The sequence below is a fragment of the Eptatretus burgeri genome, chromosome 7, assembly GCF_056783735.1.
Source record: "Eptatretus burgeri isolate ZD-2024b chromosome 7, Ebu_testis_v1, whole genome shotgun sequence".
In the NCBI taxonomy this organism is placed as follows: domain Eukaryota; kingdom Metazoa; phylum Chordata; class Myxini; order Myxiniformes; family Myxinidae; genus Eptatretus; species Eptatretus burgeri.
The window spans coordinates 105,834,139-105,860,700 of NC_140967.1; the positions used below are offsets into that span (position 1 = coordinate 105,834,139).

General features: G+C 48.2%; 1 protein-coding gene across 4 annotated transcripts in view; it reads right to left on the bottom strand.

Annotated features, from left to right (window-relative positions):
• Positions 1-26,562, bottom strand: part of NSMAF (neutral sphingomyelinase activation associated factor) — a 186,827-nt gene that overhangs the window by 131,476 nt on the left and 28,789 nt on the right. For all 4 annotated transcript variants that reach the window (XR_015060510.1, XR_015060509.1, XM_085890199.1 and 1 more), the window contains exons 11-12: positions 20,248-20,319; positions 11,902-12,010 (exon numbers count right to left, since the gene is read on the bottom strand). Coding sequence is in view for 2 of the 4 variants with exons in the window: in XM_085890199.1 (XP_085746325.1) it covers positions 11,902-12,010; positions 20,248-20,319 (181 nt within the window). In the remaining 2 variants the exon portion in view is untranslated. The remainder of the gene's footprint in view (positions 1-11,901; positions 12,011-20,247; positions 20,320-26,562) is intronic.

Genomic DNA, 26,562 nt, shown 5'->3' on the forward strand with positions numbered 1-26,562 from the left:
CGCCGGCGGGCGCGGAATCCGCAACACTGGTGTCAGGAGTGGGATACAAATTCATCGCCCTCCTCGCGGCACTGGTATCGGAGAACAGGAAAACGGGCTGTCCTGTCTCCGGCTAAATTCACGGGAATCGGTCCAGGGGTGAGAGAAGCGACCCCCGATTCCCTCCAAATTACGAGCGAGCAAATTAACCCTTCACGAGAAGCAAGATGGCGTCTCAAGGCGAGCGGGAGCCGGGGGTATTAGAAATGTATATGTGTAATAATGTAGAGTCCATGGTCCAGGATGGAATCCCCGAGCAGGAAATGTTGATTGTGCAGGAACACGGACTCGCCCAACTGAACCCAGGGCCCGAGGTGGGTGCGGCAGCGGCCGCGGTGTATGACACCTCCCCCCCCCCTCTCCACCAAGACCCTTCCCCAACCCTTGCCGAAACGGCTCAGCTGCGTGCATCCAACATGGCCCAGCTATGCGCCATGCTGGCGGCAATGAACGAAAAAATGGATGCAAACACAAATGAAATGAAAAACGAAATGAATGAAGTGAAAACGACGATGGATGCGAATACACAACAAATAAACGAAAAGATGGATACAAAAATGAACGGAATGGAAACAAACATGAAGGAGGAAATGAAAAAGCTGCGGGGTGAGACGCAGAACATGGGCCGAAGCCTGCAGGCGGGCATGAAGGCCGTGACCGGGGAGATAAAAATGGCGACTCCACGTGTGGGAGCAAACGAGCTGGGTGGGGGTGCAACGGCTGACAGGCCCGCGGTGGAGGCGGGTGAAAAAATAATTCGTGGAACGTGTTGGGCGAGGGTCGTGACGATGACCGAAAGGGAAAAATTAAATGGGGAGACCAAAACGTGTGAGACGAGACACGAGGTGACGACAACAGAAATAATAGTTGAGACAAGGGAGGTAAAGGGTGAAGAGTTGGCAGAGACACGGGAGATGGGAACGATAGAGGGAAGACTACACGATGAAGATGGGGTAAGTGACGCACACACACACACGGAGGTAGTGGAGGATAATGGGGGTGAGCTCGCGGAGCGTGTAGGGACCCGGTGCGAGCAGCGGGATGGCCTCCTCCAGGAACGAGGGGAGGGAGTGTGCCCCCTTGAGGCGAGTCACGACCAGGTGAGTTCGGTCGTGCTTTGCGAGGTTGAGGGGAGGGGTGCTGTGGACAGGTGCACGGAGAGCTTGGGGGGTGTAGAGGCCCCGGAGACCCTTGTGGGGACACAAATCCCCAGTGTGGTTGTCCCTGTGTGTGTGGTGCAAGGCGTGAGTGCGTCCCCGTGTGTGGAAGCGACCCCGTGTGTGAGTGGTGTGGCGGCGATGGTGCCGGAGTGCGTGCTTCCCAGCACGCCGGGTGTGGATGGGGCACCGTGTGTGAGTGAGGCCGTGTGTGTGAGTGAAACGGCCAGTATGAGTGAGGCACCACGTGTGAGTGGTGTGGTGGCGATGGTGCCAGAGTGCGTGCTTCCCAGCACGCCGGGTGTGGATGGGGCACCGTGTGTGAGTGAGGCCGTGTGTGTGAGTGAGGCGGCCGGTATGAGTGAGGAACCACGTGTGAGTGGTGTGGTGGCGATGGTGCCGGAGTACGTGCTTCCCAGCACGCCGTGTGTGGATGAGGCACGGAGTGTGAGTGAGGCACCGCGGGTGAGTGCCCCCGCGTGTGTGGGTGAGGCACCGTGTGTGGAGGGGACCGCGTGTGTGAGTGTCGCCGTGTGTGTGAGTGAGGTACCGCGGGTGAGTGCCCCCGCGTGTGTGGATGAGGCACGGTGTGAGAGTAGTGAGGCACGCGTGAGTGAACGGCCGTGTGCAAGGTCGCTGTGTGCAAGGGAGACCGTGTGTGTGAGAGAGCGGTATGTGAGGGAGATGTCGGTTGGCATGCGGGAGCACGCAGCCGCATCTCCCGGTGTGAATGTGATGGTGTGGACTGTGTGCGTCGTAACACGCAGGTGTGCGTGGGTGGAATGGAGACGACGACGGCGACAGAGGAGAGAAAGCCGAGTAGCGGCTGTAGTTGTTTCGAGGACCGTGCCGGGTTCACCCAGCAGTGAGCACGCGGTTCGTGCTGTGCAACGCACGAGACCACCACGTGCTCGCTTGCGAGAGTGAAGTCCCGGTCCGGAAACGCACGCGGTGGATTTGCCGATCCCGCGGACGGACAAGGTTAGGCAGGTAAATGGATTTGGACCGGACGGGTTCTCCACGCGATCGTGTGTGTTAAGCTCCAACGGGCAAAGCACATGTGTTCGCGTGGGGAACCCCTCGAGACGTGTGGCTTGTGTTTTTTTTTTTTTTATGCGCACGGTGACGTCATGGCTGCACGTGGGGTTGGAATCCGGCAGGAGGGGTATCTCTGCCGGATGGCACCGTCCAAGGAGGGACGAGGAACACGTGCAGCTGCATGACGTCACGGGCAGGTGCAAAGTGCGCGAGCTCTGAGTTGCCGCGCAGGTGCTGCGCATGGAAAAAAAAAAAAAGCAAGCCTCACTTTCGGGTGCACAGGATTCCTGGGCAAAGGGTGGAAGACCCCCCTTACCTGGGCACAGGATGGAAAACTAGTTAGGGGGAAGGGTTAGCTTAGTTAGACCGACTCCATGGGGCAGGGGTAAGTCCTCATGGAGTCCGTGGAATGGATTAGTTAGAGGGATAATAGCGAGATTTAGGTTGGGGAATTGATTAGTGGATTGATTTGAGGACATTTACAGACTTGTGGATGTGTAGAGGGGACGTAGTTTAGCTACGTAGTGTTAAAAGGAACGTGCTATAGTTTAAGGGACGACGTGGGAGCACGAGTTAGTTAGGGGATGTAGTTAGGAGGATGGCAGAGTTCAGTGGTGTGTGTGTTGAAGAGTTGGTGAGTGAAGTGGAAGCATGTGCTTTGTGAGTGAGTGAGGCCAGCGGGTCTGTGTGTATGGAGTGAATGGGGAATGCATGGTGCGATGAGTGATTGGGGGGAGGAGTGACTCCCGCCCAAGGGACCCCGGGGTCAGTGTAGAGTGAGTTAGCTGGGTTAGTCAAATTGAAAATGGAGGTCGTTTTGCTGTTGGTGGGAAAGTAGGCTCGAGACCCATTTGGAGGGGTGCAGGAGCCCTGTTGACGGGCTTGGGAGCGTGGCTGCGAAAGGTGAGTATCGCTGAGTGGGTACCCCGGGCACCAGGCTAGTCGGCCGCGGTAGGCCATGGGCCCATGGGGGGCCGGGATAGAGTAGTGGGCACGGGTGCGCCTGCTTGGTGCGGGGCCCGGGGCGCCATTAGCCGCGTGGGCAGTGTTGTGGGCACGGGTGACCCTCGGAAAGGGGCCCGGGAGGCCGGCCTGCCACGTGTGCGTTTCAGGGGAGGTGCCATGGGGGGCACTCCCCGGTGTTAGGGAGCTGGTAGGCTCGGAGGCAGTGTAGTGCCCGGGGGTGCCATAGCGGGAGATTCGGCAGAGGGTCGTGCCTGCCAGAGAGAGCCACGTGTCCCAGCCAGGAGACCGTGTGAGGGCACGGAGAGAAAATTGGGGGGCGAGGCCCGAAATTGTGAGGACACCAACACAGGCGACGGGAATCTGGGTTGTTAGAACCAATAGTTTAAGCGAGAGGCGCTTGTTGAAAGCCCCGGGGTAGTTTAACAGTTAAATGGATAGGGTAGATTAGGAGATGTACCCCTCCGCACCATCCATCCCCTCGCTGTCGTTGTGGGCCGCTGGACCCACTTTGGTTATAGATCGCTGAACTCTGGGGAGGCCATCCTGAGGCTTCGTTGGGCCTCGACACAGGACGTTAGCTCTCCCTTATTCCCCTCCGGGAAGGGAACGTAGGGGTTGGGAGTAGGCTAGGTGACAGGATAGGTTAGCCGAACAAGGACAGTAAAGGGGGTTAGGGGACGATTTATAGTGGGGAAGTAAAAATAAAAACAACAAAAAAATAAGTTGGGGCTAAATTGGGGTTTGACAAATTAAGGGAGTGGGTATGTACAGTGACAGGCAAAGGCGATAGGTGGGAGGGAGACAGGTAGGTAGGTCCGAGCCCGCCTTCCAAGTGGCCAGCACCACCGCACTCCCTCCACCAACTTCCACTGACGGCAAAAGCTGGCCAGCTTCATCTGCTGGCTGTGTTACTGCAAGGCCTGTGCCGGCCAGTTCATCTGCTGGCTGTTTTTCTTCGAGGCCTGTGCCGGCCTGGTTCTGCGGGCTGAGTTTGCCTGCAGCGGCCTGGTTCTGCGGGCTGAGTTTGCCTGCAGCGGCCTTCTTCTGCGGGCTGTGTTTGCCTGCTGCCTTTGCCATGCCATGCCCACTGCCCACGTTCACCAGCCCCGTTCAATTTTGCTTTGCCCCCCCCCCCCCGTTCATTGCCATGTGCGCCAGGATCGTAAAAGCAACAGTTTGCAAGCTGCAAGAACTGCCCTGTTGGCAGCTACAACACGGGCCTGCAGTGGCGGCCCGTGCACCGTGTTTGCGTTCATGCATCCATTCGTTGTGCTCATTGCGTGTGCCACTTGAGCTGGCACGGAGACTGCGTTGTGCAGCCCAAGCACCGTTGTGGTTCACTGAGTTCAGTTCAAAAGGGAAGGCCTTGGACTGCGTGTGAGCAGCCAGCCACGTTCCCTGTCACCTGCATTGTTTTGAGCCAGAGACTGCATGCGGGCAGCCTGGCTCCCTGCTAACTGCTTTCTTTTTGCAGAGTTCATTGATCCTGGGCCATGGTTTAGTGTAAAATTTGTAAGTTAAGGTAAGATGTACTGTAAATATGAGTGCGCCCCCCGGCATGTCTGTCTAGCGCCGGCAATTTTATTTAAGTCGTCCGTATGAGTGAGTTTGTTTAGGTAGTTACGCAGCCCTCAGGTTATTTATTTTGGGGACACGAATACCATGAATGTCGCACTCAGGGATCCGTAGGTAAAATGTACTAGGGGAAAACTACACATGATGGCACACGAAAATTTGACGACTCGGGACGAGTCTGTAAAAAGGGAAGGGGGTAGTGTTGTGGTTACCAGATTCGCAAACCACCATTCAGGTCCCTTAGGTGAGGTATCTCGGTAAGTGCATGTGTAGTTAGGCCCAAACCCGTTGTCTAGTGGGAATACATGTCATTTATACGTGCTGCGACTCTTTCGGATAGCCGTTTTTCTTTTACTATCTTTATTTTGGACCAACCGCCATGATCACAACCACAACATCAACCACCGACCACAACCACCGCTTCACCACAACCGCCACGACCTTCACGTCACACCTCGCAACCGTAGCATCGCCACCGTTCTTGCCCCGCTGTGGGTACCGGTGTTGGATTCGTGCAGAGCGCGCGTCGAACAGCGTGTACAAAATCACGGATTTTGTGCTTCAAAAACGGATCAAAAACGACACACGCCCACTTTTTGCCGTCCAATCGGTGAGCGAGGGGCGATTTGGCCCCGCCTCCAGAACGATCGATATATGCAAATTTGTGGATCAAAAAGCCTTCACGCCCACTTTTTCTCGGGCCAATGGGGAGCGAGGTGAAAGGTCAAAGGGAGGGGGTAAAAGGCGAAGTTACGGGGGGATAAAAGGACGGTGTTCGTCAGTCAGAAGAGGGTCGCAAACGAGAACGAGAAGGAGTCGAGAACGAGAAGGAGTCGGAACGGAGGGGACGAGTGTGGAAGACTGGAGCCCGAAGCCTGCAGTGGCTGGAGAAGCTGAAGAGAGTCGGACGAGGGGGTGCTCGCGTCGGTGCCAGGAGCTGCACGCCCGAGGGAGGCCGGCAGCGCGACCTGGCCGAGGTGGAGACGCACACCAGGGATAATAAAGATCCTCTATACCCCGAGCATCAGCAACCCCCTCCTGTTCCCCCCCCGCACTGAGATAGTGCGACCAAGGGGGCCCCGTTCCCACCCCCTGCCAGGCACTGTCCACGAGGCCCGCGGGTTGCGGGGCCATCGCCGCTCCGCGTCTCATCACCAGACGGGTAGGCCCGACCCGGTCTCGGCCTCAGGCCTGCCTCATTCTTGAGGGTATTTCTTTTCCTTGGTTTTGGGTATGTGTTGTCGGCGCCGTCTGTGAAGTAGAATTGTATAAGTGTTGCCGTGTGCTCGGTAGTCGGTATTAGCTCTGCACTGTGTTTTCACTTTTATGTTTGCTTTTTGTGTAAATGGAATTGTTTTCTTTTTTTTGTGTGCATTTGGTGGAATTGTATTTGTGTGCTTCCCGTGTGCCGCGAATAAATGTGCTTTATTGTTGAACTGTTCTCCCGCTTCGCTTCGTCTTTTCCCCCATTGAACCCTCATCTTGCTTCACGTAAAGGGTTGGTAGTGGGCTGAGTACGCCCGATAATTAATCGAACCGTCGATGTCGACGATAACACCGCTCGGTTATTCTGATAGTACGGAACGGGTCGCTTAAGTGGCCCGTGTCCGAAGTCGACCTGCGGCGAGGTGCGATCGCCCGGTCTACCCTCCGCGTGGGTACTTAGGTAGTTCGAATTTGGCGAGCAACCCTATCCCACGCGGGGGCTGATTGGCTCGATCGCGGTGAGACCGAAAGGTCCACCCGTGACTGGTTCCCGGCGTTAGTCCGAGAGGGTCACGACTGGATTGTCCGTCCGGTGGGCGACGTGCCGCGATTCGAGTTACGTGGCCGTCGCACGCCGGCGGGCGCGGAATCCGCAACAATATATATATATATATACATATATATACAAACACATATATACATACACATATATTGTTGCGAATTCACACCCGCCGGCGTGCGAACGGCCGCGTCACTCGAATCGCGACCGCATCGCCCACCAGACGGACAATGCAGTCGTGACCCTCCGGGAACTATCGCCCGGAGTCAGTCACGGGTGGGCCTTTCGATCTCACCACAATCGTGCCAATCGGCCACCCGCGTAGAATAGGGTTGTTCACCAAACTCGACCTACCTAACTACCCAAGCGGATGGTAAACCGGGTGATCGTACCTCGCCGCAGGTCGACTCCGGACACGAACCGCTGAAGCGGTCCGCTCCATGCTACAGTGATAAATAATCGAGTGGTGTTATCGTCGGCCTCGACGGTTCCGATTAATTACCGGGCGTATTAAGCCCACTACGAGCCCTTTACGTGAAGCAGGATGGAGGGTCAATAAAAGAAAAGACGAAGCGAAACGGGAAAACAGTTCACACAAAGACATTTATTACACGACACACGGAAAGCACACATATACAGCCAAACAGTCAAAATGCACATATAGCAATCAAAACAAAAGCAACGACGACGCAGATTTAATACCGACTACGCGCACACACGGCAACACTTATACAGTTCTACTTTACAGACGGCGCCAACACATTTACTCAAAAGCAAAGGAAAGAAGTCATCCTCATAGATAAGGGGGCAGACGGGCCTGTAGGCCAATATGCGCGCGTGACCTGAAGGAGCGGCCAGGCCCGCGAGACCAGGGGGGTCCTACCCGCGTCCTCGTGACGCGTTGGCAGACGAGCCGCAGATGTGGCCGCGTGGCTGTGCCCCGACTCCTTGCTCCTTGGCGGGTTTCGTTGGTACGACATTTGGAGTGGGGTGGGAACGGGGCCCCCTTGTTGTAATATCTCAGCGCGAGGGAAAGGGGGAATTGTTGATGCCCTGGGGGAGGGAGAATGGCTGGCTGGCTTGGGTCCCGCGACGAACGATCCCACACCGCGACCTCGTCGCCGACCGCCGTCCTTCTCGCCTTGGACCCGAGCTCCTTTGCCTCTTCCCGCAACTCTTCTCTGCCAATTCCAGAACCCAACTCGATGACACTCCGATGACTTTGCCACCCGACTCCACTCTGCTCTCCAACCAAGACTGACTCACTCTCCCCTGATTCGCCTTGCGCTCGCCGTTTAATAGGCCAGCAGAAGAAAACAATACGCAAATATCCGGATCAGGATGACCTCGGGGGCGGAGCCACGCTCGCCAAATGGTCTGAGGAAAGGGGGCGTGAATCTCCCCTGATCCTAGAATTTGCATATATCGATTTCACACAGACGCCTCTGGAGGCGGGGCCAAGCCGCTCTGCGCTTGCTCATTGGACAAAGCAAAAGTGGGCGTGTAGCGTTAATGATCCGAATTTTCCCTCGGAAAGGCCGCTATTTGCACTCGCGGCTCGGTGCGTATCGCTGAACGGGCCCAAGACAGCCCGACGCTCAGTGTTCACAGGTGGTACGGGAATGGCCGTAGAAGGATAGAGACGAAGGTGGTGGAGGGTTTTCGGTGGTGGTTGATGGTTATGGTGCCGTTTGGGAATAACGGTGAGGCGATGTTTGCGGGATTGAGTTGTGAAGGTAAAGGTCGTGGCTGTTAGCGTTGTTGTTGTTGTTGTTGTTGTTGACTGAGGGTTGGAGCGTGGTTGTAGTTGTTGACGATGGCTGGCGTGGTGGTTAAGGTGGTTGCTGTGTGATGGCGGTTGAGACGTGGTTGGTTCAAAATAAAGATAGAACAGAAAAACGGCTATCTCAAAGCGTCGCAGCCCGAATGAATCACATAAATTCCCTCTATACAACGGGTGGGGCTAACTACACATGTACTTACGGAGATATCTCACCTGCGGGCCCTTTATGGTGGTTTGCGAATTTCCACAGCCGTAACAATACATATAGTCATGCACCGCTTAACGACGTTCCGGGCAACGACGGATCGCATATACGACGGGTCTAACAGCTCTGAAAAATAAATAACTAAATGAAAAAAAATATGTAGCTGAAAAATTCCAATCGCCAAGTGATGTAGCCTCATATAAAAATAGCACATACAATTATGTACACTCTACAGAACATACCTCATAATGATAAAAAAACGACAGTGTGGCCCTGTTATAATGCGATCGTTGAGGTCCATAAAATGTCATCGCTAAAAAAACAGGGTTGTGCTAAATCGGGATTCAAGGAAATCGGCTTTCAAACTGAACCAATGTTTGCACGTTTACCTTCTAGCAAGTAAATTACCTTTGAATTGAAGAATTCCATGAATAAATCGTTGTTGTTCGTCAATGAAAACACAAATTTATTTTTAGTGAAGCTTTTTATGTTGTTAAAACAATCGCACTGTTCCGAAAATATATCACAATTGACAGGTGCTCGTTTCTTCATTTGAAAATTATAATATCGATGCAATGATTACGTATTTATAAAATCCAAACGCTATTTATTCACCTTTCTATAATCGATGTGAGAGGAGGTTGTAAGCTGCAGCTAACAACACTGATGGGCGTCATGAACTGCACAAAGGTAAATCTAATGTGTCTTCTGTCTCTTGGATGTGTGTTACAATTGCCGACAGTATTCAGTACAGTAACATGCTGTACAGGTTTGTATCCGAGGAGCAATAGGCTATACCATATAGCGTAGGTGTCTAGGTTTGTTAAGTATGATGTTCGAAAAAGAAAATGAAAAAAAAATGATGTTCGCACAATGATGACGTCACTTAACGATGCGTTTCTCAGAATGTAACCCCATCGTTAAGTGGCGCATGACTGTATATACAGTATAAATATCTTCTTCTTCTTCTTTCGGCTGCTCCCGTTCGGGGTCGCCACAGCAGATCATCTGTATGATCCGCATAGTGATTTGGCACATGTTTTACGCCGGATGTCCTTCCTGACGCAATCCTGGTTGCCTCTTACAACACAGGGATATGGTACACCTATTTTAACCAGGGTATACACTGGCCCAGTACACTGGTACTCATTTTGCCGACCTCGGAAGGATGACAGGCTGAGTCAACCCCCTGGTGTATTAATTCAGCGGCCCAACGGGGCTTGAACTCAGGACCTTTTGGATCCCAAGCCGCTGCCCTAACCACTGCGCCAACACCAGGCTCATATATATATATATATATATATATATATATATATATATATTTTTTTTTTGATCAAAAATATAAACGCACCAAGCGCAAAAATATAAACGCACCAAGCGATTGTTACTATTTTACCTCGAACTCATTAATACTAAATCTTCACAACAATTTGGTTATAGAATCCATGACAATTGAGCATTAAATTTCAAAGAGTTCCTTGAGAATTCTGGCGACAGTCTTTGCGCTACAACAGCCGACACAACCGAGGTGTCACTGTCAGAGTTCACACAGTCAGTAGCGGGTGTGTCCACCGTTGGCGTCGCGCAGAGCGGTGCATCTCCAGCGCATGGACATCACCAGATTATCGATGGTGGCCAGAGGGATGTTTTCTCATTCCTCCTGGAGAGCCACACGGAGCTGGCGGACGTTCTCTGGGACTGCGTAACGTTGTCGTACGCGTCGATCAAGAACGTCCCAAAGGTGCTCGAAGGGCGACATGTCGGGAGAATATGGAGGCCAGTCGAGGACATCAATGTCCTCCTCACCGAGGAAGTCCATGCAGATCCTGGCAACATGGGGGCGAGCATTGTCGTGCTGAAACGTCACATGGTGAAGGTGCACAAACGGCACGACGATGGGTCTGAGTATCTCGTCCCTGTACCGCTGCCCGTTCAAGTTGCCTTCAATGAAATGAAGCCGAGTGCGCTCTCCATGGCATATGCCTGCCCACACCATAACACTGGCACCACCGTGTGACACCCGACGAAGGACATTGGCGTCAGTGTAGCGCTCCCCAGCCCGACGCCAGACGCGGAGTCCGCCATCAGCCCGATACAGCTGGAACCGCGACTCATCAGTGAACAGCACTCTCCTCCATCGTGCGAGGGTCCAGCGCAAGTGAACATTGGCCCAGTTCAGTCGGGTCTGACGCCGGACTGCAGTGAGGTCGAGTCCCCGGTGTGGTAGGCGGGCTCGGAGGTTGGCCTCCCTCAAGTGGTTACGCACCTTCTGGGCTGAAATGCGCCTGTTATGCAGCCCGACAGTCTCATCGGCAGTCCTCGTGGCCGGTCGGAGTCGATCCCGGAGATGTTGCAGCCTCAGGTGACGATCCTGACCGGCGGTGGTCACACGTGGTTGCCGGGCATGTGGGCGGTTCACGGTGCTTCCAGTCTCTCTGAGGTGCGTTCTCAGGCGGCTAATGGTGGAGTGGTGGACATTGAAGTGTGCTGCAACGGCCCGTACTGACGTCCCAGCATTCAGCATGTCAATGGCGCGCTCCCTCAAGATTTGTGACATCTGTGGCATGTTGACATTTGGCACCAGTCCACATTTTGGGGAGGCCTTTTATAGGGCAAGCTATAGGGAGTGTTTGTGTCCTGGTCACGCTCACTGACCATCACTCTGTCAAGCCCCATGGTGCTCATGGGAAGGATTACTCAATGTGTGAGTCCACACACTCAGAGTGGTCAATTTCAATGGGAACATCTGTCTTGAGCAAAACAAAGGAACCATTGCTCAAACATATCATCGGTTTGACCATTTTCCCGTAATGGCAATCTTGACTTAGATATTTAGGTTGGTGCGTTTACATTTTTGTTCAGTATATATATATATATATATATAAATATATATACACATACATATACACATACATATACATATACATATACATATACATATACATATATATGCACGAGGTGAATGCACCCGGCATTACCCGGGTTCTTTTTGAATTAATTTAATCTTCTGTACATAGGTCTGACGCGAGCCCAGTATCAGTTCCCTTTTGGGCCATGACAGTCATAGCCTAAGGGGATTGGTGAGGCGGGAAACACCCCCCTCTTCCCAGCCGAGGGGCCTCGCCACCTGGCCTTAACCTTCCCGGGGCCCATCCCGACATTTTTTGTTTCAGAGGTTTCCTCCTATCTTTCACTGTTCAGGAGATTAGACAAATTTCACCGCATCCAAACAAACAAACAAACAAAAACTTCAAATTATATATATTAAAGAATATATACATATACATGTATATGTGTGAGAGTGTGAGAGTGTGAGAGTGTGAGAGTGTGAGAGTGTGTGTGTGCGTGTGTGTGTGTGTATAGTTCGCCTCACCGAGGCATGATGCGATCAGATAGTAGACTTCATCCCGATCCTTGGTGTTGTAGAACTTCAGGTAAATATCCGAGCAAAGGCCACTCTCTGTGCAGAACACCTCCAGGCCCTGCACAGGTTACGACAGGAGTAACACCTTCAATGTCCGACTCGAGGAACAAAACGATTTTCTTAAAATAAAGGATGTTTAAAACAATTGAGTTTTAACTCAACTTTTGGTTCTAACAGAATATTTCATCAACATTTAAAGAGAGTTTCATGATATTTGAACAAACCACAATGGGATAAGGATTACAAATCTCTGTATAATGGATTGCAGTAATAGGAGATCATTACTAGAAAATTTACAATGAAAGATAAGGAACGATGTCAAAAAAGCAATGTTGGAAACGTCAAACAAACGAATAATAAAACATAGGGGCAGTACCCCTGGGTGCTCACCTGGTAGTGGATGGATAAGATAACCAGGTAACCACTGGTAGGCATGGATAACCCACAAAATATATAATGGAGAAGAATGTAAATACCTTTGGATTATATTTTGTAATGTCATGAATAAACCTTGAGACATCACGGGTGATAAAGTTTGTGGTCAAGTTTCACCAAAATTGTGTCTGTGGTTTCAGAAAACAAAGCAAATACATATTTTTTGGGGGGGCAACCCCCATAGACCCCTTTGGGGCACGACGTTTTTTTTATTGCCATAAACAAAATTTGGTGATAAACGTTGTGGTGAAGATTCATCGAAATCGTCAGTGTAGTTGCAGAGAAAAAGTTGCAAGTATTTGTGGACGGATGGACGGACAGACGATGCACCATTCCAGAAGCTCTCTGGAACTACGTTCCAGGTGAGCAAACAATAAACTAGAACGGCACTCAGTAGAGCGCATACCTCCATCATGCTCAATAGTTTATGTTTTGTATTCCACTGAAGGGTGGATCCAGACCTGAACTAAAATCGATCGGCTTGTTCTCATCACCTAAGCAACTTACACACCTTGTTTTGTTCCAACTCGTCCACAAATATTTAAGATCATATTATGCTTGATATCGTTTTTGGCTACATCTCTCAATGGTGACGAATCACAAAATTGAATCCAGATACGGATTCCGATCTTCAACAAAATCTAATTAATTAGTCCGTTTCACACACCCAACCTGTCCACCAAGTTTTGTCCGAATCCATCCATAACGCTTTGATATCTTGTGCTATGTATTGCTTTTGATCCTATCTCTCAATGATGAAGAATCACTGAAAAATTTCTCGTTCGGGATGTTCATCAAAATGTAATCATTTTGTCCTTGTCACACACCCAACTTCTCCACCAACTTTTGTCAGAATATGTCCACAAATTTTTGAGATATCCTATTCACAGACAGACAGACAGATAGGAGTAAAACATAACCTCCATTCACCTTCAGTGGTGGGGTAACTATAACAGAACTTGGTGGAGCGCATACCTCCGGCAGACTGAGCAGTACTTACCCCGTTTTGTATCCCACTGATAGGCCGGATCTGCATCTGGACCTGAACCAAAACCGAATCAGCTTGCTCGTATCATCCATTACGTTTTGTCATAATTTCTCCACAACTTTTTGAAATATCATGCAATATAATCGTTTTGGCATACTCTCTCTATGGGAAAGACTCACTTAAAAATAAAAAAACAAGAAAACAAACACAAATTATCAGATCCGGATCCGGATTGTCACTAAAATCTAATCAATTCGTTCTTGTCAGACACCCAGCATGTCCACAACATTTCATCCAAATCTGCCAATAACTTTATGAGATCTCGTGCTGTTTATTTTTTCGGCTATATCTCTCAACGATGAAGAAACACTTTAAAATTCTAGTATCGGGATCCGGATCTTCACCAAAATCTAATCAATTCATCCTGGTCACACTCCCAAGCTGTCCATAAAATTTCATCCAAATCCGTCCAAAACATTTTGAGGTATTCTGCTCACAGACAGACAAACAGAAAAACAGAAGAACAAGCAGTCATAGACTGGTACTTATGAAATCGTCAACTTGACCTCTGACCTTGTCTAATAAAAGCTGTCTCTAGAGAAGGTAGCGACGCAAACCAGAAGTTTTTACGATGATTCTGTACCAAACCATCAAAAATCGTAACGTCGACCGAAGCAAAAATCTCCATATCGCCATGCAATTATTTAATATTATGTTATCAAAGTCCCAAAACCGTAATATTTGGCCATCCACCAACAATCTTTACATAATCCGATGGCTTAGCGAGTCAGGCATGCGACGATAACCTTTATTGGGATAAAAAATGACTTTTAAACACCATCTTTATCGAAAACACTGTCAGCGCGCACACGCAAAACCTTTACGTGACTTAACGACGCGTCTGCTCAAGCGCGCTGCACCACGTGATGAGCCGTGATGCGGCGAGTGAAATATTTTTTATACAATCTTAAAACGACTCCAAAATATTCGATTTTTACCAGAATTTCGACAACCGAGTGTAAAGCGTCCTCAGCGATCGCAAAAACCGAAGACGAAATTAAAATCGAAGTCAAAACGAACTCGTAACGTCGAGCGAAGCAAAAATACTCCATTTCTCCACATGAATTTACGGAATTATGTTTGACCTCACTGTGACAAATCGAATGTTTGACCTCACTGTGACCTTGACCTTTGACCGATTTTGACCAAAATCTAATCAGCGCTAGCCATCACCCTCCTGAATCACGTGGTGTAATTTGACATTGGTAGCTTCTTCCGTTCTCGAGTTATCGTGCCTACAAACAAACAAACAAACACACAAACAGAAGACGGAAGTCATCAATATACTTACGAAATATTTAGATTTCGTAAGTAACAGGAAAGATATCATGCATAGCACAATACTTGCGAAATCCAAATAAACAATAGTTGTCATGGAAACAGAAATTCAAGTGTTTTACATGATAGAATGTTGTGCATCACACATTTGGTTCATACATTTTCTAATTGCAATCTAATAGGTGTTTTACATGTTTTGGACGGCACTGACCTTGACCTTTGATTAATTTTATACACATACAGTACACATGCGTACAAATAAGCTGTGTAAGTTTCAATCTGATATCTTGAAAAATTCCTGAGATTTGCCAAAAAATAAAATCTCAAAAAAAAAAAATCCATTTCATAACAATGGGGTGAAGTTATTGTCATGGACACCGTTTTCACTTTGGCATATGTGGGACTTTTCCCTATGCCTCTAACCAAGATGAGCAAAACCTGAAAAAACAAAAACAAACAGCCTTTTTAACAGCCATTTTTCCTGCTGAGCAGGGGTTAGCTTGCGGTGGGCTCCATGCAATCATGGTTCCCTTCTTACGGCAATGTTTTATGGCCGGATGCCCTTCCTGACGCCGACCCTGGTCGCCTCTTACGACACACAGGGATATGGTACATCTATTCTAACCGGGGCATACACCGGGACCAGTACACTGGTTCTCATTTCGTCAACCTCTGAAGGATGGCAGGCTGAGTCAACCCCCTGGTGTTAATTCAGTGGCCAATGGGGCTCAAACTCAGGACCCTAGGATCTCGAGCCAGCCGCCCTAACCACGAAGCCAACACCAGGCTCAAAACCTGGAAAAAAAAGAAAGATAAATACAATTAACTAATAAAATTTTGCACCCTCTTTGCTTGGTACTGAGGTGATTTACCAATGGGAGGCCTTTTGATTATGACTGATGAACCTCAAGTGTTATTGCAGAAGGCTCTCAAACAAAATGTCTAACAGGGTCTATAGCATCTGAGGGGCTAAGGGTACTAATGGGGTCTTTTGGTTAGAAAGGGTCCTTGGGGTCTTAAGTGGTCTAAAAGGTCTGAGGGTCTAAGGGATCTGAAGGACCTTCAGGGTATAAAAGGTCTAAAGGGTCTAATAGGGTCTTAGGAGACTTTGGCGGTCTTAAGTGTCTTACAGGTCTTTTTGGTTAAATGGACTTAGGGTTGTAAAGAGCATTTGGGGACTTAAGGTTCTTTGGGGTCTTGACAGATCATAGGGTTATAAAGGCTCTAAAGGGTATTTGGGATCTCAAGGTTCTTAGAGAGTTTTAGAGATCTTGCTGGTCTTTGGCATCTAAAGCATCTTTGGGGTCTTAAAGGGTCTTAGGGTTTAAAAGGGTCTTTGGGGGTCTAAAGGATGCAAAGGTTTAAATAGTCTAAAGGGTCTTCAAATGTCCAAAGGATATAAAAGGTTTAAAATGGTCTAAAAGGTGGAAGGGCTTCAAAGGTCCACTTGTCTAAAAGGTATGTTCCAATAGTCCGTAATTAATAGATGCAGTCAAGATCCAATAATAAGGAATTCATAGACGTACTCACAGTCGAACTCACGTTCAAACAGTATGTAATTAATGGACATACCCACAGGGGTCGAACCAAGACTTCACCTCCACGAGGGTTTGTTTTTGCCGTGTTTTACAGTTTTATATACAGTATCTAATATATAAAGCTATGAGTCTGGTGTGGCTTAGTGGTTAAGGCGGTGGCTTGGGATCCTTGGGGTCCTGAGTTTGAGCCCCGCTGGCTGCCGAGTTAGCATCAGGGGGGTTGACTCAGCCTGTCATCCTTCCGAAGGTTGGCGAAATGAGCACCATTATACTGGTAATTATCCCTGCAGGGTCGAAGGCGACTAAAGGGTTGGCGTCAGGGAGGGCATCCGGCCATAAAAACATCGCCACAAGAAAGGGTACCATGATTGGAGCCTGCAAAAAGCTGACCCCTGCTCAGGGATAAAGGGATGATGATGATGATGATGATGATGATGATGATCTAATATATAAAGCTCATTCTCATCACTCACTGATTGACTGATATTTATGTTCTGTACATTGTGGGTGACATAGAAAGCCAAAATCTCACGTACCAACAGACATAGAAGCAGATACACCGAAAAAAAAAATCACAGAACCATCAGAAAGTGTCTGTAAATGAAAATATAAATAAATGAAAATAAATAAACGGAAAAAAATAAATGCAGGTGAGTGACCCGAGACAATGGGAAAACACAGTTCGTTATTGCTTACAATGTGTAAGCATACTCAACGAGTGTATACATATCTATCAAGTGAATCAGTTTAAAATGACAATTTGATTGACCTTTGACCTACTGACCTCAAAAAACAATAGGCTTCCAGCTTGTCACTACCTCTACCAAGTAGTGAAGGTACGTGAAGATCGGAATAAAAATGTGACCTGTAGGCGATTGACATACAGACAGGCTAGCAGAGAGAGTAGCAGAGAGAGTAGCAGAGAGAGTAGCAGACAGAGTAGCAGACAGAGTAGCAGACAGAGTAACAGACAGAGTAACAGACAGAGTAACAGACAGAGTAACAGACAGAGTAACAGACAGAGTAACAGACAGAGTAACAGACAGAGTAACAGACAGAGTAACAGACAGAGTAACAGACAGAGTAACAGACAGAGTAACAGACAGAACAAGAGTGAGAATTGCAATACATGTCCCCGGCAGGTTCCAATGAATGTTCGGGAGATAAAAAATTGTTTACATTTAACGCACGCTCGAGCGGATACCGGAACCAAAAAGAAGAAGAAGAAACTCCCAAACGTACCGTGTTTGGGTCTATGAGTGCAAAATAAGAGGAAAAGCAATTTTCATTTGCCGATATTTTTTGTAGAACATGCAAAACATGCATACGGCTTAAGTGTATGTATATAATACATCGTGGTTATATACCTGGGATCATTTCAATTGCACTGGGCCATCAACTAACACCCAGGTCTTAGGCCTGCCGATCTGTGCTACTTTATGCAATGGTGGTGCATGATTTTATTGGGGTGGAGTCTGGCAAGCTGGCCAGCTGATGGGTGTAAAGCAGTGGGGTGGGGTCAGGGCAGCTGAACAATGATCCATGGAAAATGTCATATTTTACAAGTCTAAAAAGGGCACAACTCTGTGAAAAAATGATGAAACGCCCTGAAACTCGAACTTGTTCTGTAACTTTTCATCATAAAGCCATGCACCAAGTTTCAGTTGAATATGGTAAAGGATATGGGGAAAACATCTGAAAAACCACAGGTGGGACGGACGGACCGACGGACATACGGAGAGCAAACCTGTAGTCCCTTCAAGTGAAACTGGAAGGGGACTAATAACAGACCAGACCAACAAATATATTTGTGAATCTTCGATTTCACAAGTAACAAACAGACATAGAGTCAGGGGTGAAAACACAATCTCCGTCCACTTTCGGTGGCGAGGTAACAAAGGCAAAGATGTTTAAACTCATGTTCAAGATGAGAAATGCACTCATTGTTTGGACGTTTAATGTTTGAGTAGGGTGGGGTGGAGTAAGGATTAGTTTGCATTTGAGTTGTATATGAGGTGGGGGTGTGGGGTTGTATGTGATTGTAGAATCAAAACAAATGAGTTTTATGAAATTAATTTATACCCCTGGGGGTGACCTGACTCCAAGGTTCACCGTGCTGTTGGAATTTCAACAGAAAGTTGAGTCCCAAGGTCTGCTTCTCACCCACCGCAGAAAGGTTGATGAATTTATGATTATTTTTTTCAATATCTCGTTTCTGGCCTCACTCTCCCCGTCCTACCCAAACCCACCCGTATTCTTCCAGGGATCAACACCTGGATTCCCTTCCATAGACCAAGATGATAAGGCTCACCTCCATTCCTTCATCTCACTTTTCTTTCGTCTGTGCAAACGACTCCCTGGGTCTGTCATCTCCAGCTCTTCCCTGTAGCATTTCAAAAGCGCTGCCCATCGCCACCTTGTGGTTTCTCCTAGATCGACTCCTGATCTCAACTCATTCCCCTCTAACCCTTCTTACTCTCCTTCTCAAACTGTAAATGGGTTTGAGCATTTATTGTTCTCATGTTCCCTTCTGCCCCTTTGTTGGTCTGTCAGCTTGCCACCTTCTGATTAGCTCCTCCATGAGCCTCAACTGATGGATTAGCAACTATTGGGGATGCCCCCTTCACAGTGGTTGTACCCCCCCCCCCAACACAAGTCAGAGGCCAAATCTTCCCCATTCTTCCCTGCTGCTCGGATTTGTCAGGTCAGAGTACCGCTCGGTCTCCATTGACCGGCCATTTCCTTCTCGTCTCTGCCTCTTCAATTCTGTCGTGGCTCTGACTTCGTGAAGGCGGAGATACACCACCTTAGATGTGAGGGATATCGAGATCGCTCCTGGGAGATCAATCGGCTGTTTCCGTACCCAACTTGTTTGAGAGAACTGTCTGGGACTATACTACAACAACAAAACAACAACTCATGACTTACAAAAAAGAAAAAATAAATAAACAGTAGAGAAACTGCTCTTCATCTGGTCATGCTGAGTTTCAACTCTGGGGTTGGAATACTAAAGTCTGTTCTCAGTAACTATTTGCAAGTTCTACATGATTAAACATTCATTGGTCCTCGACCCGAAGGCAGATTCAGTGCTGCTAAAAGCCTCATGGCAAGAATCACACTGGGTGGTTTGCCAATGCCTTCCCAGCAGTAGCCAGAGCAGGACTTTGGAACTTGTTCAGGGTGCCGGTGATGACTTGCCCATCTTTTGTCGAAAAAAAGACACCGTGAGATCTTTAATGTCCACCAACTTACGCTGGCAGATGGGACACCCGGCTTAATGTTCATCCTTGGGACGGCGCACTGTGTGATGCAAAACCTTGCGAAACACCAATTGGACAGTTTATAGAGGGCTCAGACACCGGACCAAGACTAGACAACTCAAAGGTACTCTGTCTTCACCATCACATCAGGACTGTATAGGTTTGAGACCAAGAAGAAGATGAAGGCGACGTTAAAGGAAATGGCGAATTGAAAGGGCTTGCCTTAGGATGTGCAGTCATTTTCCCCAATGGAGGTAAACATTGTGACATAGGAATTCACATCTTGTATGGCAGTCACAAGCATGTCTAACCTCGAGTTGTATATCCAGGGCAGAGGGACATCTTGTACACGAGCAAATACTGCAAGTGGACTTGGTTTCATGTATCCTGACGATGACTAGGCATCTCTACAATCGTCACTAAATGGCAACAAACGCATTGAGCTTTTGACATCATAAAAATAAAAAGCAACCATCAATTGCCACGTCATGGAGTGCGATATGCAAATCCAATTATCGACACAAAAAAAAGTGAAAGACTCGATGCTCTTAAATGTCATCAGGACAGCGAGAAGCAATTCAAGGCAAACCAGACAAACTGTAAAACTGACAATTAGAGAATTTAAAAGACAACACAAAGCACTCATCTGGATGAGAGCAAATTTTAAATATCCGCCTGCACGTCATAGAGCTGCGAGTACGACGGTCGAGTCAACTCCAAAGCAATAAAGTCTCACCACTGGCTTGAGCACGTGTCTGCGCTTGTACAGTCTGCGTACATCCTGCAAAGGGATTTTCAACATCGACTCCTGGAAAGACAAACAATGGATGAGGAGTGAGTAACGAGAAATTAATTAACACTGCATTAATAAAATCTATTGGTTTATCGATATATTCATGTAGATGTGGGGAGATGGGGGATGGAGGGAAGAGGGAAGAGAAAAGTGGGGGTAGACACGGGGGTGAGGAGAGTTGGAAGGTGAGGCATGAATAAACACCGACAGCACATTCACCTTTTTGATCAGACCCTCTTGAATAATAACAATCTGATACCATATTTGGAAAAAAACATTTCGTAAAAACAATAAAATAAAATAATAATCAAAAAAACATACCAATATCAACTACATCTGAGATTCCTTCCATTGTTCTAAAAATTTATGTTGGTATATTTTATATTTTGAAAAATGTTTTTTCCAAATATGGTATCAGATTGTTATTATTCAAAAGTATCTGATCAAAAAGGTGAAGTCCTTTCATTCAAGCTTTTAGGTCTCACTATCTGCCATGATCTTTCCTGGGAAAGCCACATTTCCAACCTGGCCTCCAAAGCTAGTCACCGACTGGGCATCCTCCGTCATGCAAAGTCCTTCCTCGGCCCACCTGAGCTCCTGACCACATACAAAGCTTTCGTCCGCAGCCTGATGGAGTCCTGCTCTCCCCTCTGGGCTGGTGCTCCCGTCTCCTCACTTTTCTCAGCTTCACGCTGTGGAAACCAAGGCATTTAGGATCATTGGTATCTCCCGCGATGAGGCTCAGTCTTTGGGCCTCTCACTCTCTCAACGCAGGCAGGTCGGTGGTCTTTCTGTCTTCTACCATCTCCTCTCCGGCCTCACCCCCCCCCCGCTCTGTCTGCAATATGTCCCCCCATATTTCCGCAGGGCGCTCAAGATCCGCCAGCAACCCCCTTCTGGTAAAACTACCAAAATCACAAATCACCTTCACTCTTTCATTCCTCTTTTTTTCTCACCTTTGGAACAAACTCCCACTCTCTCTTCCATCCCATTCTTCCCTCCAGGTCTTCAAAACAGCTGTTCACCACCACCTCTTATCTTCCCCCATCCAAAATCACAATATTTTCTTCCCCCCATTAATCCACCCCAAATGCACCTCCTTCAAATTCCCTGCTTTCCTTCCTGAAAGTCCCTGTAATGTCCACCTTGTTTACCCCATCCCTCACCCTTCCACAGATCTCCTCATGTCTCTGTTCCGCACTGTTTTGTCCTTCCCTCTCCCACCCCTCTTGTCTCCTGCTCCCCGTGTTGTATGTTTTGTGTGTTAGCTCTCATACAAGCCTCGATATTGTATATGAAAAAACAAAAAAACAAATATCCTCCTGTTTAATGGAACATCAATTTGCAGCAATTTGATCTGAAACTCCATTAGATGGGTGAGCAGATCAAGGCTCATTCTCAACACTCAAGGCCACTCATAATTTTAATGACTCAGTTATGTAATGGTTGGAGCGTCTGCTCCGAGTCTGGTAGGTCGGTGGTTCAATTCTGGGCTGTATTTGGAGTCATACTAAAGACTTTAAAAATGGAATGTGCTGCTTCCTTGCTTGAGGTTCAGCATGAAAAAGGAAAAGAGCAAGCACAAATTCCATCGGTTGATAACCATGGGAAGGAGGAAATTCCTCAGGAAATGACCTGCTGAGTGCAAAGGATGGAGGAGCTCCTTGTGAGCCAACGTCCAACCATATCTAGTGCCCAACCGTGTCTGCGGACATCCTCCTGCAGTTGGGTTATTTTTACCTTCGCATTCTGCGAAAGGTTATGTTTTGGTCGCTGTGTATTTATTTTTTTGTGAATATGTGTGTTTGTTTGTTATTCGCATAACTCAGAGAGTATTAAACCGAGTTGCATGAAAATTGGTGGGATGATTCGTGATTATCCAAGGACGATTTGATTAGAATTTGGGAGCGATCGGGTCAAAGGTCAAGGTCAAGGTCATGAAAAGGTCAAAAACAAACTTTTGAGCATAACTTCCTTCATAAGACAGCTATCGACATGCAACCAACGCCATATTGTTCCATGACGAAATACCTTTCGGGTACGTGGTGTCAGATTTGACGTGACGTCATCAGAAGTGCGTCAAAATGACATCACAAGATGACGTAAATTTTCAATTTTCAACCTCATCAGTTTTGATCATACCGTTTTGTAGGACTTACCTTAAGGACGTCACACACCAAATATGACGTCGTTCGGACTGACCGTTATGACGTCATTGACGTTTGAACATAAAGTTTTTCAATTGTGGCTAAAATGTCCTGATATTTTATATTCAAATATCTATGTAATTTATAAAGGAAATTGTCCCAAATCCAGGCATTATGATCAGTACCAAAATATCTGCTTACTTATGAAGAGGTTTTGCAAATTAACTCTATGGTCAAGGTCAAGGTCACACTCAAGGTCAAAATATACTTGTAGGCATAACTTCAGATCTAATAGAGCTATTGACATGAAACCAACGTTAAAATGTTCCGTGAAATAAGAGCTTTCAGGATGGTAGTCCGCGATTGGTAGTGACGTCATTGGAAGTGCGTCAAAATGACGTCAGAGATGACGTCATTTTTAAACTTTCGATTTTTTTCTGTGTTTATCATTCCATTTTGTTGGACTGCCCTCAATGACGTCTAACACCAAATTTGACGTCCATCGGACTGATGGTTGTGACGTCATGGACGTTTTTAAATGACGTTTTTCAAATGTGCCCAGAAAAAAGTAGCGGCGGCGAAGGTATGCGCTCTACCGAGTGCCCGTTCTAGTTTTTTGTTTTTTTTAGGAGGTTAGTGGCAGGATTTGCACTCAGGCCACCATAAAACACTTCATTCCACAAATGCCACAAATGCAAAGAAAACTGAGAACCCACTCCGTGGGAGGACCTCCTGTGCTGCTGCTCTTCGCAAGGCAGCTCACCAGATGACGGGATTGAGGCAAAGCCTGCGGGACCCCCATTCCTTGATGATAAAGCACGGGGTAAACTTCCTGGATCAGATTGTGGTGGTGTGTGGTGGAGTGGTGCTGAGGTGTCGTCCATGAGACGGTGGTCTCCTTGGGTTAACCTGAGGTGCTCCCTTCATGTGGGTGCCTGGAATGTCCTGTCCCGAAGAGAGGATGATCACCTGTCTCTGTTATCATCTGAGCTCAAGCGTTTGGACATCGGTATTGCAGCACTCAATGAGGTTCGGAGATCGGATAGCAGTGAGATCATGGCAGGAGGTTACACCTACAATTGGTCTCGTCACTCTGATGGTTCCCATGCCCAAGGAGTTGCTGTAGCTGTGCCAAATAAGCTGACTCCAATGATAACTGAAGTAACACCGGTCAGCAAGCGTGTTATAAGACTAAGGATTCGTCACTCCTTGGGTGTCGTTTCCCTGGTCTCTGGATATGTTCCGACTGAGTTGAGTGATCTCACCGTGAAGGATGCATTCTATGCCACACTCGAGTCTGTGATTGATCAGTGTCCGAGGTGAGATACTCTTCTAGTCTTGGGGGATTTCAATGCATTGACTGGAATTGATATGGATGGGTATGAGACATGTATTGGTCCCCATGGGTCTGGAACTGTGAACCAGAATAGCACCAAGTTCCTTTACTTGACAAGAAGTCGTGTACTTAGGGTGGCTGGTTCATGGTTTCAGTGCCCACAGGCTCATCGCTGGACTTGGTATTCCAACGCTGTTGATGCGAAATAGGAGATTGACCATGTGCTCATTGATGGCCACGAGAGGATGATTCAGAACTGCAGGGTCTACTGGAGTGCTCAGTTCCTCAATATGGACCACAAGCTTGTTGTAGCAACTCTGAAATTGCAGCTTAAATCCAGGAGAATGGTACCATCCCAGCTGAGGCTGGAAGTTGGCAAGCTTAAGGATGAGAGGATAGCTGAGGAGTTTGTGAACAGGTTGAGTGGGGATTTGGGGGTCTGGGTGCTTTGGGCAATCCTGAAGAATTGTGGAGTGCTTTCAAAACCACCATCCTTGATGTTGCCGGTGGATGTCTTGGAACGCTCCGTCGGGTGAAGAAGAATTTTGTCTCTCAAGGGACACTGGATACCATTGACCAGTCACAGGGCCAGGCTTAGGCCTAAGTCACATTTGCTTTACGGCGAGGATACGGCGGCCGTACGCCCTCTGAATTGACAGAAACGTGCGGCGGCCGCAGAGTTTCTGCGGTGGCCTCAGGGTGGCCCTACGCCGTTTGGCTATATTTTACAGGCCGTAGGGGTTGCCGTGGAATTATAGCGCGGAGTTATAACTTTTTTCATTTCTACGTTCGCCGTAGCAATTCGACAAGCCGAAACAAAAGAACTGGTAAAAAGAAAAAAAGAAAAAAGAACCCACTCGTTACCGTCTGTCTGGCCACACGTTCGCCTTAGGGCCCCCCCCCTGCGGCCCCCCTGCGGTTGCCTTGCGGGCACCTTGCGTCTGCCTTGAAAATTCTATGGCCACCACAGGAACGCCCTGAGGTCACCGTGCGATATCAAATCAAAGACCGTACGGCACCCCCACGTTTTCGGTCTCCACAATTTATAAATACGCCGTGCGGATACCCGAAAAATAAAAACATATGTGACTGCTACATTGTGTGACCGTGGAAATACTGCGGCCGCCCTATAATTGCTAGTGGCCGTATATTTTGTAGATCCCACAGCCGCCATGGCAAATGTGACTTAGGCCTTAATGGCAGAGCTGAGCTGTTCAGGGAGTTGAGGCATAAAACTGTACGTGCGCTGAGGGTGGACAAGGAGGCCTCTGTATGAGGCATCTGTGAGGGGGTAGAGCATCACCTGTAGTCAAGGGATTTTCGTCCTGCTTACAGGAGAATTCGCGCATTGCGTTCATCCAAGCCTGTCCCTCAGTAAACTGCAGTGAGAGTGGAGGGTGATGGGCTCTTGACAGAGGAGTCCGAAGTGAAGGCCTGCTGAGCCGGTTACTTTGAGTGGCTGTACGAGGCTGATCCACCAGCTGTTCAGTTGGATGTCAGGGTTGTTAGTACCCCGATTGCTGACCCTTCAATCGAGTGTGGCCAACCTTCGTTTGTGGAAACAGGCTGCGGTAAACCAGTTGAAATGGGGTAAAGCTCGTGGGATCTGTGGCATCAATGCTGAACTTCTCAAGGCTGGAGGAAATGCTGTACTAGTGCCGTTGCATGCAGTTCTGTGCTCTTCCTGGAACACAAGCATCATCCCAACTGACTGGAAAAGGGGCCTTGTTGTCCCTCTCTGGAAAGGGAAGGGTGATCGCCAGGAATGCAACAACTACCGGGGGGTGATGCTGCTCTCAGTGCCGGGCAAGGTCTTTGCTCGGATAATTCTTGATAGAGTTATTCACCATCTGCTTGAGCACTAGCATCCAGAGCAGTCAGGCTTTACACCAAAGAAGTCAACGACTGACCGTATCCTTGCTCTTCGTGTCCTCACCGAACGTAGACGAGAGTTTCGGCAGGGGCTGCTTGCAGCTTATGTTGATCTCTGTAATGCATTTGATTCAGTGAATTGGGATGCCCTCTGGAGGATTCTTGGGCTTCGTGGGGTGCCACCAAAACTGATCGATCTGATGTCTGAACTATATTCTGGTACTGAGAGCACTGTGAGATGTGGAGATACGATCTCTAAATATTTCCAGTTGTTACTGGAGTTCGTCAGGGATGTGTACTGGCCCCCACACTTTTAAGTGCTTGGATGAACTGGATTCTGAGGAGGATGTCAGAGAGATCAAGCTGCGGTGTATCATTTGGGAATGTCAACATCGTTGACCTTGATTTCGCAGATGATGCAGTCATCTTTGCGGAGACTCAAAATATCCTTTTGGGGGCCCTCGAGGTGGTGAATGAGGAGTTGGAGCCGCTGGGATTACGGGTCTCCTGGGTCAAAACTAAGATCCAGGCTTTCAAAGGCATCTTGGATGCTGCTATCCTGTTTGTACCTGTTTGTGACGAGGATGTTGAGGTCACAGAGAGATTCACTTACCTTGGCAGTGATATCCATGTCTCTGCTGGTTGTGAGCCAGAGGTCAATAGACGTCTAGGTCGGGCCTGGGGAGTGATGGATTCATTGGATTATGGGGTGTGGTGCTGTCAGTACCTGTGCAGAAGGCCGAAAGTCCAAGTCTTTAGGTCGAACTAGTCTTGCTCTACAGATGTGAGACTTGGACTCTGACCAGGGATCTGAGATGGAGACTTAACTCCTTTGGTACCAGGTCTCGTATAATCCTTGGCTATTGCTGGTCGGACTTTGTGTCCAACGAGCAGATGCTGAGG